The 18,285-nt window shown below is 39.7% G+C and overlaps 1 protein-coding gene across 6 annotated transcripts in view; it reads right to left on the bottom strand.

The window, feature by feature from the left end:
• Positions 1–351: 351 nt before the first annotated feature.
• The window catches only part of CHN1 (chimerin 1), a 175,118-nt gene continuing 157,184 nt past the window's right edge, over positions 352–18,285 (bottom strand). For 2 of the 6 annotated variants that reach the window (XM_079923666.1, XM_079923665.1), the window contains exons 5-9: positions 13,405–13,578; positions 12,606–12,683; positions 8,877–9,014; positions 2,549–2,654; positions 352–1,131 (exon numbers count right to left, since the gene is read on the bottom strand). In XM_079923666.1, coding sequence (XP_079779792.1) covers positions 960–1,131; positions 2,549–2,654; positions 8,877–9,014; positions 12,606–12,683; positions 13,405–13,578 — 668 coding nt within the window. In that variant the 3' untranslated portion in view covers positions 352–959. Of the gene's footprint in view, positions 1,132–2,548; positions 2,655–8,306; positions 8,709–8,876; positions 9,015–12,605; positions 12,684–13,404; positions 13,579–18,285 lie in introns of those variants that run through there. The other 4 variants (XM_079923662.1, XM_079923661.1, XM_079923664.1 and 1 more) reach the window with 3 other exon arrangements.

The raw sequence follows: 18,285 nt of genomic DNA on the forward strand, positions 1-18,285 counted from the left end.
ACTGCCCCAAAAAGTTGAGAAAATATTCTAGATTTTTGCCAGAGTATGCAAGAAGAAAAATAAATTCAATGAACGAGTATTCTATTTCTAAGCAGTTTAAAATTATTTTTTTAGGAGCTCAACGCAAAACTTTCAACAGTAAACAAAAGAGGTGAGAGGGTGTACTCAGTATTAAATAAATGGCCAAACACATTTTTCCAAATACTCTCAGTCATGAGAAAAAAGTGAGCTATCAATATTTTTGATTTCTGAAAGCCAAATTTAATAAATTAATAACTGCATGCCAGATAAAAACACAAAATTACAACTGAAAACCAATAATAATTTAACAGAAAACGCTCTGCGTTGTACTTTTTTTATTGGTAGAGATAATTTACTAAAGTAACAAATCTGAAAACACATTTTGCTTTTGCTGGAAAGAAAGTACTATGCTAGAGAAGAACTAAGAGAAACCAGAAATAAAGCATTTGAGAAAAGCAGGCATATGTTATAGTCTATGGCGATGCGGCAGCCAGAGGTGCTGGTTTCTCCATTTGTGTGCATGTTTATGGAAGCATCAGAAACCAGTGACGCAGGACCCAAAAGCAAAGTCACGACAGAGTTACTCTGTGAAACATGCTGGACTACAACCACAGGCGACCCAGGACGAAGGGGTGGTGCAGGCTTGGTGTCTCCTTTGTGTGGGGTTCCCTTGCCAAACAGGGGGCTAATCATGCACTAGCTTGAGTTTCTCTTAACGTGATAAACACCCAGGACTACTAGAACTGGAAAGCATGTGTTCACTGTTTTACAAGGACAGCGGAGCAGTGCTATGAAAACAATGGGAAGTTCCTTCATTTTAATCTGGTTATATGCCCAAACTTCTAACCAAGAAATAATTCAGCTATAAGAGCCAATTAAATTACTATAAAACATTCCTTCATCAGTAAAACATTTCTTTTTTCCTTCAAACTAAAAATTTAAAATAAAATGTCTTCATTTTTGATAAGCAGCTCCACCACCAGTCTCTGATATCGTATATCGTTCAGGGCAGCCATGGCGTCTAGTTCGGGAGATCTCATGAGGGTTGGGCCGAAAACAATCCCAAGGTTCTCTGCATTCATCAGATTCTCCTTTTCGTGAAGGGTCACTCTGAAAAATACAAGGAAGGGAGGGTGACTTCACGTAGGCTACGGGGGTCTTTGGCGTGCTGAAGCACTATAACAAAAGATTCACAGTAAAGGTTTGTGCCCACTGATCAGCTCTTTCGCTAGGTTATTTCTCTGCACTTCTCCTTAACTTCAAAGTACTGACTTTCCTTAACGTAAATGATGTTAGTAAATAATTTAAACGTCTGGTGATCACTGGAGCTGAAGCCTGAGTTGATGTGCTGGCCTGTGTGGGGTCAGTTCTATTTGTGGATTCGCCTGCCACAGCCTAGAGCTGCAGGGGTGTGTTTGTAAACAGAGAAGGGACGGGGTCATCTTGATAATTCCATCAGCTCTCCCTCCACTTTGGCGAGAGCTTGTTTCCTATAGAGCATTTTTGCCAAGTTGAATGGTTTATTGAGTAGTTAGGGAGAGAGTGGTAGCCATATTAATAGGAAATGGCTCAAGCTAAGCAACCTCGTCAGGGAGTGTATTTATATTCTTTTTACTGCTACAGAAAAGGCACAGAGACTATAATTTGAGAGTTATTCCTTTGTTTTAGTGTGGAGTTCTTAACTGCATCCACATACACAGCAAACTTGAATTTACAAGTGAAGCATGTGAAAAAAAGTTTTAACTCATGGTGCTTTTAAGGAGGGAAACCATGTAAATCCTTACAAGCACCGTGAGTTAAATATTCACTTCTGGGTAACTCACACCTAAAGGCATACAAAAGAGATGTCAAGTTCTGCTGGGTTTTTTGGTTTCTGTTTGGTACTATAGTTGGAAATCCTAAAGCCACTAAAACTTGGTCATATAATTTTAAAAACTTTGCTTCAACTGGGAGAGATGGAGGGTGACCAAGCGGGGAAATAAAGCTGTATCACCGTCAATCACTTTAAAACATTCAACCGGAAGTAACTGAAATATTTTATTTTCCATTCTTCTCTTTACTCCTTATTTTACTCCATCACTTTTTACAGCAGGTTTCAATATTGGCAACATTAATTCAATAATCTAAAATGCCAAGTCTGAAGTGCCTATTTTGGAGCAAGACATAAGTGAGCTTCCTTGCAAGTTGCTTTATTATACTAACGCTAGTGTCTTTACAGCTGCAAACTTTTCCCTTTCCACAAAAATTAATGCATGTCCTTGGCAGAATATTGGTATTTCTAACATATTTGGAACATATATTTGAACTGCGGATACATTTATGTTGGTGTCAAGTCTGCACTCAGTATTGTAGTGCATTTTTTTTAGCATTCCTTCTCAATGTGTGCGATTTTACACAAGAAGACAAGATACCTATGTATTTATTCATTCATTCAATAGATCATTTGTCCTTTCTTTCACCTTTGCTTTCATTTGATTCTTAACATTTGGATGTGGTACAAGTATAAACGTCCGAGTTGGGAACTTGCCTCTTTAGATGCGCCATGAGATACCGGAGGGTTTCGCAGTGAGCGGGCGGCAGCAGTTTCAGTGCTTCATGAAGGGTTTCTAATTGCTCATCGGGGTCCATAATTTCTACGGTAGCAAGATGAACACCAAGGAGAGAAACTTTAATAGACAACTGGTACAAAAGGCCCGTTTCATTCTATTCTTGTGGTGATCTTCTAAAACTGACAAGAAGTGCTTTCTCACAGGCCCTCGCCCACAGCTTTGGAAAGTATTTTTAAGGTTCAAGTCTCAGATTTCCAAAAGTTTAGTGTCAATGTGGCAATATCATTTACTTGGACTTTTGGGGAGAGCACCTAGTGTTTTCACTTGAGGGTCCTAAAGTCTGATAAATATGAAAATTGGATATTGGATGTATAGGATGTAACTATAAAAAATTCAGACACATAATAACATATGCAAGGATAAAAACATATATTCAAATAAGGTCATCTTAGAATATTACAGACATATGTTGCACTGTTCAGAATATCTTGAAAATCTCCTTTCAGCAATGGTATACAAGCAATGCTAGCCCAGTGCCCACTGCAACCCCTGCCAAAGTTTTATTAATTGATATTCATGCTTTTTTCTTTGTAGACCAAGAAATGCATCATCCATATTTACTTCCTTTATTCATTAGGCTTAGTTTTAAATTATTTTGTTATATAAAAAAGTCAATTCTACGCTCAAAGCACAATTCTTCTACTTAAGATATTCAGAAGAATGCAGTACAGACTTTGAAGGTAATTCCAAACGTTCTGAGTGACAACAGGACCCCTGAAATAAATGTGACTCTTACAAAGGTGTAACTTTGAGGGGGACAATCTTCATTTGGATATTTTAGTTCTGTTTTGGCCAAAAAACCACATTCCTTTGAGGTCACAGACTGCGTTTAATTCATCAATCACTTACATATTCAGAAACAATAGACATCTTCGGAATTTCATGCTCTCAAAAAGAGGACCATAGCACATTCCTGCTTCTACCCAAACGTCAAGAAGATGGGGTGCCTTTAAACGCTGGGCTTCAGGGCAATTGCCTTTAAGTGTTGGTTAGCAGCCCTGAGATGCTGGAAGGCCATATCTGACCAGAATACAACATTTTAGACACAAGACCAAGAATCCTACTCTTTCTAATTTATAAAACAAACCAACTCAACGGCAATGTACTGGAGTCAGGTAAAAACTGATATAAGATGAAAGTGAAAAGTTCCTAGCATTGGCAGAGCAGATGTGATAAATTTCAGAATGTGAACAGTGACTGAAGCTTTTTAATTCAAAGAAACTTTGGCCATTTTACAGTTTCTGCCCAAAGCTTCCCCAGAGTTCTTGGTTCATTTCTTAGCAATAAAGAATGTATTGTTTGCCTTCTGCTATGATAAATAATGCATAGTCTTTGAACCATGGGGCATTAAGGTTCAAAGTGCCAATTCATCACAGCAATAACATCTCAGACACTGAAATCCAATCATTTACTTTCTAGAATGAACAGAAGAAAATTCCATTTACTATAGAAAAGTACTATTTATTTTTTACTTAGCTATAGTTTCTATGATTGGACTAATTAATTTGAAACTACAGTATTCTGGAAATTGAAAAAAAGAGTAACTTAGTCTCCTTTTCACTTCTGTAGTTAATCTTCATAAGGAGACTCTTGAGATAGTGTGAAATTAAGGACAGTGTAGGTGGCCTAGCAAAGAAACAAAATTCCCTGTTCACAGAGAGCTTTCTACTGGAGGCAATAGACAATAAATATTCTATCTTACAGTTTATACTAGATTAGAATGAGCGCTACGCAGAAAACAGCAGGGTAAGAAACACTGGGAGGGCTGCGAGCGTGCAGTATTACATGGGATGGTCAGGAGAGGCCTTAATGAGAATGAAAGTCTCGTGTACAGACTTTGAGGGAGGGAGGGAATGCAACCCATGGAGATCTGGGTGAAGATGGTTCCAGGCAGAGGGACATCTGAGCCATGGTTCCGAGGGGAGGGTGTGCCTGTCATGTCTGAGGAGAAGCGAGGAGACAAGTGTGGCTGCAGGAGGCTGAGCAGAGAGGAGCAGATGGGGGTGAGGTCAGAGAGGTAACAGGGCACTTTATCACGGCAGGTGCTGCGGGCTAGTCTAAGAACACGGCATTTACGGAGAGAAATGGGAAGTTTCTGCATGAGGGAGGGTCAGGATCTGATGTACACTTTTCACAGTATTGCTCCTCTGGCTGCTATGTGGGAAACAGGCTACGGAAGGGCAAGAGTGAAAACAGAAAGACCACTCTGGTCGTGATTACAAAAATCCAGGTGAGGAATGACGCTCGTTTAGACCAGGTGGTGGCAGTGAAGGTGGTAAGAAGTTGCTGGATTCTGGGTATATTTTGAGGGTAGAGTCCAGAGGGTTTCTTGATGAGGGATGTATGAAAAAGAGAATAATCAAGAATTAGCCAAGGTTTGGGCTTAGGCAATTGGAAGGATGGAGCCTCAATCAACTGAGATGGGGAAGATCATGGATGGAGGAAGTCTGGGGGGAAGGTCAAGAGTTCTGACTGAGATGTCCTTCAGGCGTCCAAGTGAACATACCGACTGTGGACTGATCTGGGGTTTAGGGAGAGGTCCAGACTGGAGCTATAAATTTGGGAGCATATGACAAAATGCATTTGAATATATGGATGTTAAATTGACAAAAATTCTTCCCTGGAATTCATTTCTCCTTTTTCCCCACTTAGAAGAGTCTTGCCCATGATCAATTCTTCCCAGAACACAAATCTTTAGCCTTAAGAAAACCCACAGCATAATTTAAGAGCGAGACAGACACAGTGGAAGGTACTCTGAGATGAATGGCCACCATCAGTTGTTCAAGTATACGAAAGGCTTGCATGGGGGAGAGGGTGACACTGGCACTACCGCCAATGGGAGGGAGTTAAAAGCAGGCAGATTTCCCTGCGCATCTGTCAGTGGACATCTGTCTACCAGCGGACGGGCCGCCTAGAGAAGCAATGATCTTGCAGTTACAGGGTATTTAAAAAAGAATTTGTTGTAGAAGAAAGTCTAGTTATGTGACCCCTTAGAGTATCTAAAAACTCTAAGATTCTACGGTTCTTAATATAAAATTATGTTGACTCAACAAATATTTTTGAGCACCTATTACGTGACTGGGCACTGAGGGAAAACAAACAGGAGAGGACCCCTGCCTCTGAGGAAGTTACAGTCTACTAGGGAAGACGAGACATGACTATAACTTTGGCAGGAAGGAACAAGGCTGTGAAAGAAGGCCAGCCAGCGCGATGGGAATCCAGGGGAGAAAGGCGGCCTATGGCTGCGAGGTCCAGGGAAGGTCTGGAGGATTTGGGGATGTGGACGTTGCGAGGGCAGGAAATGAGCGCTCCGAATCTGCATCAGATCTAGTTACAAGCTCTTTGAAAGAATGTAGTGTCTAATTCTTTACAGAGAAACTCAAATACAAAAAGAATAAAACTTAGGCAAGCAAAAGGGGTGAATCAGTGGCAGAGCTGAGGGGAAACTCGGCAAGCTACCAGGCTTCTCTTCAGGACATTTTAAGTTGCTGAGGACAAAGAACTCTGGGTTTTCTCTCTGAGTTGATCTGACTCGCTCAAGGTTACACACTGACTGAGTCATGTAGCTTCTAAGATCTTCTGGAAAGAGCTCTTAGACTCCTTGGCCAGAGGAAGGTTTCTGCATTCAGCCTGACCAGGACCTCAACTGTGGCAGTGCTGTTTCCAACGGTGGTTGGGAAGCCTCTGTGCATGCTGGGTGATTGAGCACGGCCTGTGAGAAGCATCTGTCTTCTGGGCCTTTGTACTGGAGGACACCGATTTCTTCACTGGGGAGAGGGAATGAGGAAGAAGTGCTGGGTAGACCAAGGCTTCTAGGTGGTTCATAAGTGAGTTTCCAGGGGATCATGAAGCTCTTCAAGATTTTGGTTGGGTTGCCCTGGCCTCCTCCACCCTTGAATCCTTTTCTTCATTTCCTGCCACTACTCCCTTCCAGCTTTCACCCAGCAGCTTCTCCAAGGGAGGCTGCACGAGCAGAGCTCAAACAGCTTTTGCAGGAGAAAGCTTTAACACAAACTCTGATTTTTTTGTTGGCAAGGGCTGCTAATAAATGCCAGACACCTGAGACCTGAAAAACACGGCCCCAGTTGTTTTAGTGGCTGAGATACAAAAAAGTTCTGCGATACAAAAAGCTCATCGGGAGGGGTGAGCTAGCCCTGTCCTTTGTTTGGAAAGGGTTCCGCCCCTCCCCTCCTATCTTCCTCCTCCGTTGAAGCCTTTTGTACCCTGTTCCATCAGGCGAGCCAGGCTGTGTGTAGAGTGGAGACAGCACGGCTTTGACAGATACGGGTTTGAATGCCAGGGCCACCTCCTCTCACCATGTGTCCCTGGACAATTTACTTATACCTGTAACATCTCATTTCTTCTAAAACAACATCATGGGTGTAAAGTGCCTAGCACCATTCCTGACACCTAGTATATGCTCTATAAATCTTAGCTTCACTCATCTTCCTTATCTGCTTATACAGATAAGAGAATGGCTATATCTATGCATCTAAAGAATAAAACAGACTCTACTACTAGGAAAGACATGTTACAAGGACACAGTGTTCCGCAAACTTTTTGATATCAGTATCAAACACATACAGTAAACGTTTATATTGTGTGTAAGTATTATGCCAGGGTTTTTGATGTCACACATCAAAACAGTTTTATATTAGAAGGAAATGGAATTTCTACCTTGATTTAGGAAAGTTTCTTTCTTATGATGTGCTTTCAAGAGCTCTCTGAGGGGTGACATAAGGGGGCTTGCTGATTTCACACCGGAGGGCTATTTCAGACACAAACCCAAGAACAGTGACAAATGCTTTGGAAGAATAATAAAGAGGGGAGATTGTCCTCAGCAACTCAGGTGGGTGTGGGGAAAGAAGGTGAGGTAGTTTGGGGGTGTGGGGCAAAAGGCCTTAAAATCCGTAAGGAGTGCTTAGATTTTTCTTCTAAGTAGATAAAGGGGTTGTGTAGCGTTCATACCCGGGGTTTGAATCCTGGCTCTGTCCTGTGCTAATCGGATGCCCTTGGGGTAGCCACAGAGCTGAGTTTCAATTTTACTAGCAAGCAACAGGGGGCAGGAACACCATCCAATGGAGCCCCCAGAGTTGTGCTGGGGGTCAGAGCAAACCGAGGTCTGAGCAGCCCTTTGCGATACAGGTGTATGTCAAGTGCCTTCCAGGTTAGTGGCGATCTGACTTATCTCTCTGGGGAGGAAACCTCTGCCCCACCAAAGAAGAACCCGTAAGCTCCCTCAGACAATTTTCATGATCTGCCCTGAATCCCCAATTCCCATGGAAGAGATCTAGAGTCTTTTCAGGCTTCTAACGTGAACGTTTGTAAAAACCAGTGTAATTCTCACAGCTGTTCTCTACGTGAGAGCTTGAGCTGACCCGCGAGAAATCAGGGCTCCATGGAACTAACCACAAAAATTCTCAACACAAGCTCTGAAGGAGAAACTGAAAGTTAGAACAAAGCAAGTTTGTACTTGTGAAATTTCAAAATCAGAAAGCAAATCAGAGTTACTCAGGAAGTGATGTTATTATTTAAAGATTAACACAGCATATGGTTTTTAAGAGAGAAAAGTAAATGACAGAAATAGCCTATCTTTTCTAAAAAATGGTAATGCCAACACTTAAAGTCTGTTAAGAATTCCCTTCTTTAAAGAAACAAGTGTAAGTTACAGGTATGATTTTTGCACCATAAATAAAATTTGGCAAATGAGCCTTTGCTTTTTCTCATTTTCATCTTAACTAAAACTTAAAAAATAACTTTTTGATCTAAAATAGTGCTCCTTAAAGTATAATCTATGAAGCCGTGCCATTTTTCAAACTGCTTATTAATGGCCTGTCACAGGATAAGGGCAGAAATTGAGAGTAAGAATTTATATATTTTATAGCATTCTGACAGAGTAATCTTCACACTTGCTGAATCTAATAACAAATAGTTGGTCTTGTTTTTTCAATTTTATTTTTCTAGTTATTTTTATCTTATTTTACAAAAGTACTGGTCCATATCTAGGAGAACTGGTATAAGCCTTACTTTGGAAAATACATTGCAAAGATGCTTCTGATGGTAGAAGTCATAAACAACCTATGTTAGAGAAGAGTTCAAAATTCTTGTGAGTGTATTAGCCATGGACAGAGGCCAGGGAGAAATATTTCATAAAATGCATTCAAGATACTCAGCAGAAAAAACAGGAGATGTGATTACCAAGAAGTGGCGATTTGTCAGGTTACAAATGCACGCCTTCATACTTACTGGCAGACTCTATAAACTTAGGGTAGGCGTCGTATGTGATGAGTGGAATTGGTAAATCTCTGAAGTACAGTTTCAGTGCACCAGTGATAATGTTGATATCTTCATACATGTTCACAGAAATATCTGCTTTCTCACCGTCTTTGAAGGATGTTAAAAGAAACAGAAGTAAATATCTGGATTCATAGCACTTTTAACAAATAACATTTTTTTGTATACTGTTTTTAAAGATGAGCAATGCTTCAGTGTTTAACATCAAATTCACTGTGCTGAAACACATATATATTTTTCTGTGAAAGACAATCTATTGTTTTGAATTTTATATTCTGAGGTTACTTATTTTTCCATGTTTAGTGATGGAGGGGAAAAGTAGGAGATGACTGAGGTTAACAGAAATATTTTTAAATTTCATGAGTACTTGAGAATTCCTACGGGAATAATGTGGGGTTACTTTTTTTTCCTTTTTAAAATAAACACAGAGAATGTGAAAAATAACAACTGAGGTCCTCCCAACTTAAAAAAGACCCAGCACAAGAGGCCACCTTTGATTCACCCCAGGTTCCCAGACCTAACGTGAGATCTTGCCTGAGCCCTGTGGGTAGGAGAGGTAGTGAGAAGTGAAAAAGCAAAACAAAACTTCAGAGTGTTGATATAACAAGAGAAGAAATTACAAAATAGAGGAAATTTTAGAGTTGCTGGGCCTTATGACTCTCAAGTAAAGCTGGCATTCTTTCAGGGTGGCCCCTTCTGCCCTCCCCCTGCACTTAGTACTTTGTTAAAACAGCTGAATTTTCATCTACTAAAGACTTAATTAGCGTCTACTCTGAGCTAGATCTTATACTAGCTTTCTTTTATTCCATTTAGCTTATGAAAGATTTTTAATGATTAAAAAGCAGCCTCTTATATTTGGTAGTGATATATGTCCATGCCACTCTCTCACTTTGTCCCAGCTTACTCTTCCCCCTCCCTGTGTCCTCAAGTCCATTCTCTACGTCTGAGTCTTTATTCCTCTCCTGCCCCTAGGTTCTTCAGAAACATGTTTGTTTTTTTTTTTTAGATTCCATATATATGTGTTAGCATACAGTATTTGTTTTTCTCTTTCTGACTTACTTCACTCTGTATGACAGTATCTGGGTCCATCCACCTCACTACAAATAACTCAATTTCATTTCTTTCTATGGCTGAGTAATATTCCACTGTATATATGTGCCACATCTTCTTTATCCATTCATATGTCGATGGACACTTAGGTTGCTTCCATGTCCTGGCTATTGTAAACAGAGCTGCAATGACATTGTGGCGCATGACTCTTTTTGAATTATGGTTTTCTCAGGGTATATGCCCAGAAGTGGGATTACTGGGTCATATGGTAGTTCTGTTTTTAGTTTTTTAAGGAACCTCCATACTGTTCTCCATAGTGGCTGTATCAATATACACTACCAAATGTAAAATAGATAGCTAGTGGGAAGCAGATGCACAGCACAGGGAGATCAGCTTGGTGCTTTGTGACCACCTAGAGGGATGGGATAGGGAGGGTGGGAGGGAGACGCAAGAGGGAGGGGAGGGCTTCCCTGGTGGCACAGTGGTTGAGAGTCCGCCTGCCGATGCAGGGGACACGGGTTCGTGCCCCGGTCTGGGAAGATCCCACATGCCACGGAGCGGCTGGGCCCGTGAGCCATGGCCGCTGAGCCTGCGCGTCTGGAGCCTGTGCTCCGCAACAGGAGAGGCCACAACAGTGAGAGGCCCGCATACTGCAAAAAAAAAAAAAAAAAAAAAAAGAGGGAGGGGATATGGGGATATATGTATATGTATAGCTGGTTCACTTTGTTATACAGCAGAAACTAACACACCATTGTAAAACAATTATACTCCAATAAAGATGTTAAAAAAAAAGTAAACATGTATTCAAAAATAACATAAACCATGATAAATGTCAAAAAAAAAAAAAGCAACTTCTTTCCTACACAGCTATTAGAATGGCTAGAATCCAGAACATTGATAACGCCAAACGCTGGCAAGGATGTGGGGCCACAGGAACTCTCTTTGGTTGCTGGTGGGAATGCAAAGTAGAACTGCCACTTCGGAAGACAGACAGGTTCTTGCAAAGCTAAACAAATGCTTACCATATAATCCAGAAATCACACTCCTTGGTATTTACCCGAAGGAGCTGAAAACTTTTGTCCACACAAAAACCTGCACACAAATGTTTACAGCAGCTTTATTCATAATTGCCCCAAAAAAATGGAAGCAAGATGGTCTTTCAATTAGTGAACGGAGAAACTGTGGTACATCCAGACAAAGGAATATTATTCAGTGATAAAAACAAATGAGCTCTCAAGCCATGAAAAGACACGGAGGAACTTTAAATACGTGTTGCTAAGTAAAAGAAGCTGGCCTGAAAAAATTACATACTGTGTGATTCCAACTATATGATATTATGGAAACGGCAAAGCTATGGAGTCAGTAAAAAGATCAGTGGTTGCCAGGAGTTCAGGGGAGGAAGGGAAAGAACAGGTAGAACGTAGAGATTTTATGGTAATGAAAGTTCTGTATGACACTGTGATGGTGGATACATGATGTTATGCATTTGCCAAAAACCACAGAACTGTACAACATAAAAAGTGACCTTTAATGTAAACTATTGACTTTAGTCAATAATAAGGTATCAGTGTTGGCTCATCAATTATAACAGATGTACTGTATGAATGAGAGATGTTAACAGAGGAAACTATGGGCAGGGGCAGGAGAGGAGGGATTATATGGAAAATCTCCCATGGCCAATGGCTGGGAATGGACATGCTCAGTTGCTACCTTTCAGAGAAAAAGAAATGCCTAACATTCAATCTGGCATAGATTCAGGGTTGTTCCTGATGCCATTACTTCATGTCATTTTCTTCAATCTTATCAAATATGTGGGCTGACCTAGATTTCCTCCTACTGGGTTGGTAATAATATCTCATTTATTTTGTCTTCTGTCTCTGTTGGCTGTAAGAAGTCTGTGATGGGAGGGGAGTGTAATGGAACTAGAAATTTGTACTTGCAAAGGAAAGAGGCTCTTTACAATCACAACTCCTATTCTGTTTCACTTCCTGTATTCAAGTTTACAGTTCCTTGGTCCCACCTACTCCAGTGCTCAAAACAAAGACAAATTGGAGAACCATGGCAACAAACCTTAATTTAAACGTTAGTTAAAAGAAAAGAAGTCCCATTGAGCTCTTCTTTGGCTGGGTCCTTCCTCCCACAGTGGGAGGTCTGATGCCAGAAGGTCCCCAGTTCCTCTCAGATTCCTGCCCTGACGTGAGCTCAGACTTTGATAACGAGATGCCAGGGAGGCATGCACGGCAGGCAGAGTTAGGTGGGCCACCGCAAACCTGGAGAATCTGAGATCTGCAATGACTTAGATTCCTTCCCCTACATCCACCTCCACTGTTTTCTCCATGGTTCTTGGTAAATTTAACTGCTATGTATACATTTTGGTGAACGTGGACCAGGCTTGGATACTCAAATGTTGGTAATACAGTTAAATTTTATGCTTATTTCTCACCCTGAAATTTAACAGTTTAATACTTACAACTAATACAAAAAATAATAAAAATTATAAGCTAAGTCTTTTCATTTGGCATAATAATCATTAATGATTTAGAAAAATAATGGAAAGAATAACATAAGAAATTGTGCCTTTTTTGGCAGAGAATTATTGTCCTAAGTTAATGAACCTGCTGGAAAACACACCTCTGTCAAAAGCCATCTTGACATCTTCAATTAGGTCACTAAATCCTGAGACTCGGTACAGTCCTTCAGAATTAAGACCTGTAGAAATAAAGCAGGGAAGCTAATTAGTTTCTTTGGGATTATGCCTTTTCTTCAAATTTTAACTTCTCATACTTTAGGCTGGGGAAGTAATGTGTCAGGAAGAATGATGAAATATACATGTTTAGAAACCTCTTCACACTTTTCTCCTAAAATAAAACCATTTCACTCACAGTTCTTTAATTCTGACCTACTGTGACTTGAATATCTGTAATTTGGCTCATCATTTTGTCTAACTAGATCAAATACCTTAGGTCTTAAGGGAAATTATTTCATCACCCCCTTTACACCATAAATTCTTGTACATAATGGAAGACTAAGATAAACTATATTAATAGGCATATAGCAGTTTTTCCCAAGTGGCAAAGAATAATTAGGGTGCATGCAGTTCTGGTTTTTGGTTTTTTGGCCTAGGATAGTTTTAAACAGAGCATTTATACCTTTGCTTTTTGGACCTAAGAAAAAATATAAAAACTGAGAAATGAATTGGTACCTACATATCAACTTTTACAGACAGGAAGCATCAACCATAAATATATTTTAAGCATATTTCTTATAACTGGTTAAATGTACCTTGAAATCATGCTGGTTAATTATCTGTTAACTGATTTCAGACTTTCAGATCATTTGTTATCTGAAATAATTCCCCCTAAACTTGCAGAAGAAAACCTGGTTGTGCAGTGAGTTACGACTGCTCTGAACCTTGCTGGAAACGCCTCACCTCGAGATTCAATCTCCCTGATGCACATGTCCACCACCATGGGCCGCTTAGTGATGTGGGCTTTCACGAGTGTTGTCAGGTCACAACTGTACACCTTCTTGACATGTTTCAAGTCTGGCTTGCAGTCATTTGGGACCATCTTGGAACACTGCTTATGAACATTCAATCCACAATCTGAAGAATAAAGAAAGGAAAAATTCATTATTATTTTCAGAATTTTGAGCATTCTGCAGGTTTATTTTGGCAAGACACTCCAACTTGAATTAGGTTTAAAAGGGGACTAGCTTCCAGCCTGCAGAGTGGGGGAAACATTCTTCTCATTCTTTAGGAAAATTCTGATTTTAAGTTAGAAGACTAGAATTCTAGCTCATGTTCCGTCATTTACTTGCTGTATGGTCTCAGGAGAATACCAACCCAGGCCAAACAAAATTAGTAAGTGTTCAATTAAATGTCTACAAAATGTAACATTACACCAACTAGCCAACTAAAAATTTAAAGTTCCATTTCTTTAAAGTTATATAAAAAATTATATTCAATGTGGATATAACTGCATTTTAATAAATCTGATATGAGGTGGAATTGAACCTCCAAAAGTAAGAGTATCCCAGGGCCCTCTTACGTTGATGCTGCTCATATGTGTATCTACTCCTAACTCTTTATATATATGTATAAGATAATATAGAATACATCTAGTAGCTAAGAATAGCCACAGTTATTATTTGTTACTACTATTAACAGCTTACTAATGCCAAGCACTATTCCAAGTGCTTTACATTATTTACAGAAAACTATAAACCAGGTACTTTTATTCTTCTCTTTCATAAACCTGATGAAACCAAGCACGTATGTGTTAAGTAACTTACCCATGGCATTTAGTACATTTGAGCTGAAATTCAAGTCTACAAAGATTGTAGAGTCCACGATTTTAACACCTATACCATATTGCCTCTACTGAAGTTGTTCCTTTGCTTTGTCATTTTATTGGGTTATAGCTTCTAAGATGCCAGAACCCAAATATTTTCTAGTTAATATTTTGAGGTATTTTATTTTCAACAAGAAGAGCACAATGGCATTTTAGAAGAAATAGAGAGGGATACAAATATTTTGCTAAATTGGACCTAAGAGACATGGACCATACCTGAATAATTTAACTAAAAATAAATGTCACCTTTATGTTTGTTTAAAATATTACCCATTTGTTTTTAAGTTCATGAAAACTTGATGCTGACCTCCCATAAATCCAATCCAACTGAGGTACACACAATTTATAGCCAGGTCTTAATGGATTTGAAAACCATACAGTCCCACGACCACTGTCTGTGGTCCTTGGGCAAGCTTCAGTTTTGCTTGCTGTTTGGGCAGAAACAGGAGCATAACACTTACCTCACAGAATTGTTATGAGAATTAATAAGCCAATGCATTCGAGGTGATTTGCATATTATAAAATGTTAGACAAATACTGATGATCATCATCATTATTATGACTTTTGGTAAAGCTGAAATCTAGTTATATATATGGCAGTAACAGTTAACAAAGACAAGGAAAATTAGCCACAACTTATAAATAGAATTGTTCTTTCATTAAATATGTAGATATTACCAACTTGAAAAAAGAACTTAAGGCTTGTGGTGACTCTAAGGGAAGAAGTCGTGTACTGAGCACCTCCCATGTGCAAAAACAGGCTAGGTGTTGAGGGAAGCTGAGTCTTTGAACATGTGTGTGTAAGTGAACAGCACTGGCAATGGCACAGCCCATGCTAATAGTGTCCAAACATCGTCATCACTAAAGAAGAACAGGTGCTTCTTTGAATACGTAAAGGCTGCCAGGGCAAGGAGCTGAATCTGTACCATCTGAAGAAATGACCCAACACTGTTCTGTGTAGTTAAATGATGTCCAAATGAATACATAACCTGAACCCCAAATTCCTCTTTATTCTATATTAGATATAAATAAGATTTCTGATTCAATCATGAGGGAACTCAGTGGCAATGGCCACTTAAAGGACCTCATTTCCCCTGAAATTTTAATGTTTTGTATAACTTCCGTAATTTAGAGTTAGATCTAGAATCTATTAGCTGTGTGATTTTGAGGGGGTTACTTAAACTTTCTGTGCCTCAGTTATATAAAATGGGAATAATAATAGTATTTATCCATTAATATTAGATCTATTATTAGGTTCTATTATTATGTTAATGTGAGGCTTAAATATTAATACACGTAAAATGCTTACACATAGTAAATTGTAATTGTTTACCATGACTCTGTTATTATTTAGAAGAATGAAACATTTTGAGAGGCCTTTCCTAGGTAGTGCCCCAGGGTTCACTGCAAGGCATTGTCATAATCAGCTTAAGGTCAGGAGCTAAGCTGACTTCTAGGCCAATTCTGTGTTCGTCAGATGTGAATGCCAGGTCCTGAAAAGGACTTGGATGCTGGGGTTATAGCTGCTTCCTCATCTACACTGTTCTTTATACACTTCATTTACATAAACGTACCTCCAAATAGGTACATCATTTTTCTCTGACTGCTTTCACCAAATCTGGGGAGTCTTCAGCCACCAGTTTTTCAAATATCTTCCACCCTCTCACTCTTTATCCTCTTCCGGGACTCCAACAACACAAATGCTAAATCTTCTGTTCTACAGGTCTCTGAAGCTCAGTTCACTTTTAAAAACCTATTTTTGCTCTCATTTGAATTGGATAATATCTACTGATCTATCTTCAGCTTCACAGATTCCTTCCTCTGACATATTGTATCTACCATTGAGCCCATCCCGTGGGTTTATTTGTTAATAAAATTTTCAGTTCTAAAATTTACATTTAGTTCTTTCTTATATCTTTATTTCTTTTCTGATATTTCCTATTTTTTCATTTGTTTCAAGAGTGTTTCTAATTGCTTCTTGGAACGTTTTTATGATAGCTGCTTTCCTTGTCTGATAATTCCAACATCTCTGTCATCTCAATATTGGCGACTGTTGATTATCTTTTTTCATCTGAGTTGAGATTTTCCTGGTACTTGGTATGAAATGTAATTTTGAACTGCATCCTGGATATTTTGAGTGTTATAAGACTCTGGTTCCTACTGAAATTTTCAACTTTAGCAGGTAGTTAACCTGTTTAGATTTAGAATGCAAATCCTGGCATACTTTCATAGGCTGTGTTTCAAATGTCAAACTAGGTAACAAAGCCTTTGTAATGCTACTGCAGTGCTATTTTGCCTACCAAACATGTATCTTATGGCAGGACTCTACCCTACATTCTGGGGAGGGAAGAGGGCCATGTCCTAGTTATTATTGCAGGGTAGGGATGGAAGTCAGGGTTTGCTCACAAACCTGGTCGGGGAGGAGTGCTGTGCTGCATGGAACTGCAGGGTGGGCACGGAAGAGAGTTCCGATCATGGTCTCAGCTCCCTCATTACTGCAGGTCAGGGATGAAGACAGGGCTCTCTGCCCGTAGACTTGGGCTGAGTGGGTGCTGCTTCTACTATAGGCGGGGTGGGATGAAAGTCAGGGTTCCACCCACAGTCTCAGCCAGGGAGGGGTTCCACTTTCTTCCTGCAAGATGGTGATGGAAGACAGGGCTCTACTCACAGACTCACAGGAGAGAAGTGCAACCTTGTTACTGCAGAGTGGGATGGAAAATAGGGTTCTACCCACAGCCTTCTGCTGCAGCATCCAGCAGAAGTCCGTGGGTAGGGGTAGCAATGTGGCTTTATCATGGTGTTCACCTGGAGAATGGTAGACACGGCTAAAAGACTTCTGTCCGGCTTGGGTGCCCTTTTCCCAGGGCTTTGGCTAGGAAGAGCCAGCTTTTCTTGGGATTTGTCTGTGCCTATTGGCATTTATGGGTTGTGGGTATCTTTAATGCTCAGGCTGGGATACACAGGAGTTTCAAAAAACCCCAAAATCCAAAATACCACCAGGCAACTCGCTTCTGGGTTCCTTGAGTCCTGAGGTCCCTAATCAGCCTTCCTTCTTTTACCCAACTTTCAGTCTTTTGATAATTGATGTATATATTCTGTCCAGGGTCTTTTGTTATCATTATTGTGAGGAATAAAATATATTTATTCAACTTGTCTAGAACTGGAAGAACTCTTACATAATATTTTAAAAGTATAAAAGTCAGCAGAGCTTCATTATCTAAAAATAATGTTGATGTGCCTCATATTCTGTGTACACGGAAGTCACAGGTCCAGCTGGAAATGGCTGTTAGTAACAACCTACCCCAGTGTCTTCTTTTCACAAAGACAACGAAGCTCAGAGAGGCTAAATGACTTGTTCAAGTTGCTCAGCCAGAAACTGGTAGAACTGAGATTTCAACCTTGGCTTCCTAATTCCCAGCCTGTGCTCGTCCCACTGAGTGATATATACACCACTTTTCACCAGCAGTACACCATGTACGCTGAGTTATTGTTTTCAGGGTTGAAGATGAACTTGCTATTTTCAACCTCTTATTCAATAATGTATGTTGTACCTATTATTTGTTGTATACACTTGAGTTTAAAAGGCTCTGCTGTATTTTACCGTTACAGAAATCTATATGTGATTTGGCAAGCACTTTTAAAAAGCAGCGATAAAACCTACCCATTATATTCTTGTTTTGTCACATTCTTTCCTAAGTAAGTGGAAATCCACTAGAAGGTAAAACAGTAAAATTTAGATGCATCCACAGAATATCAAAACATCTGAATGGCACTAATGGTCTGATACTAATATTAATGTTTTTCCTTTGAACGTCTGCAGTTATCTCCCATTTTACACATCAGCAAATGCCTAATTTATTTGTGACTCAGTGAAAACTGGATAAAGAGATGACTGAGCTCAGATTTAGGTATTTAACAAGAAGGGAAATGTTTCCTAAACTGATACTCTTTCTTACATT

The sequence above is a fragment of the Stenella coeruleoalba genome, assembly GCF_951394435.1.
Source record: "Stenella coeruleoalba genome assembly, chromosome: 6".
Classification (NCBI taxonomy): Eukaryota; Metazoa; Chordata; class Mammalia; order Artiodactyla; family Delphinidae; genus Stenella; species Stenella coeruleoalba.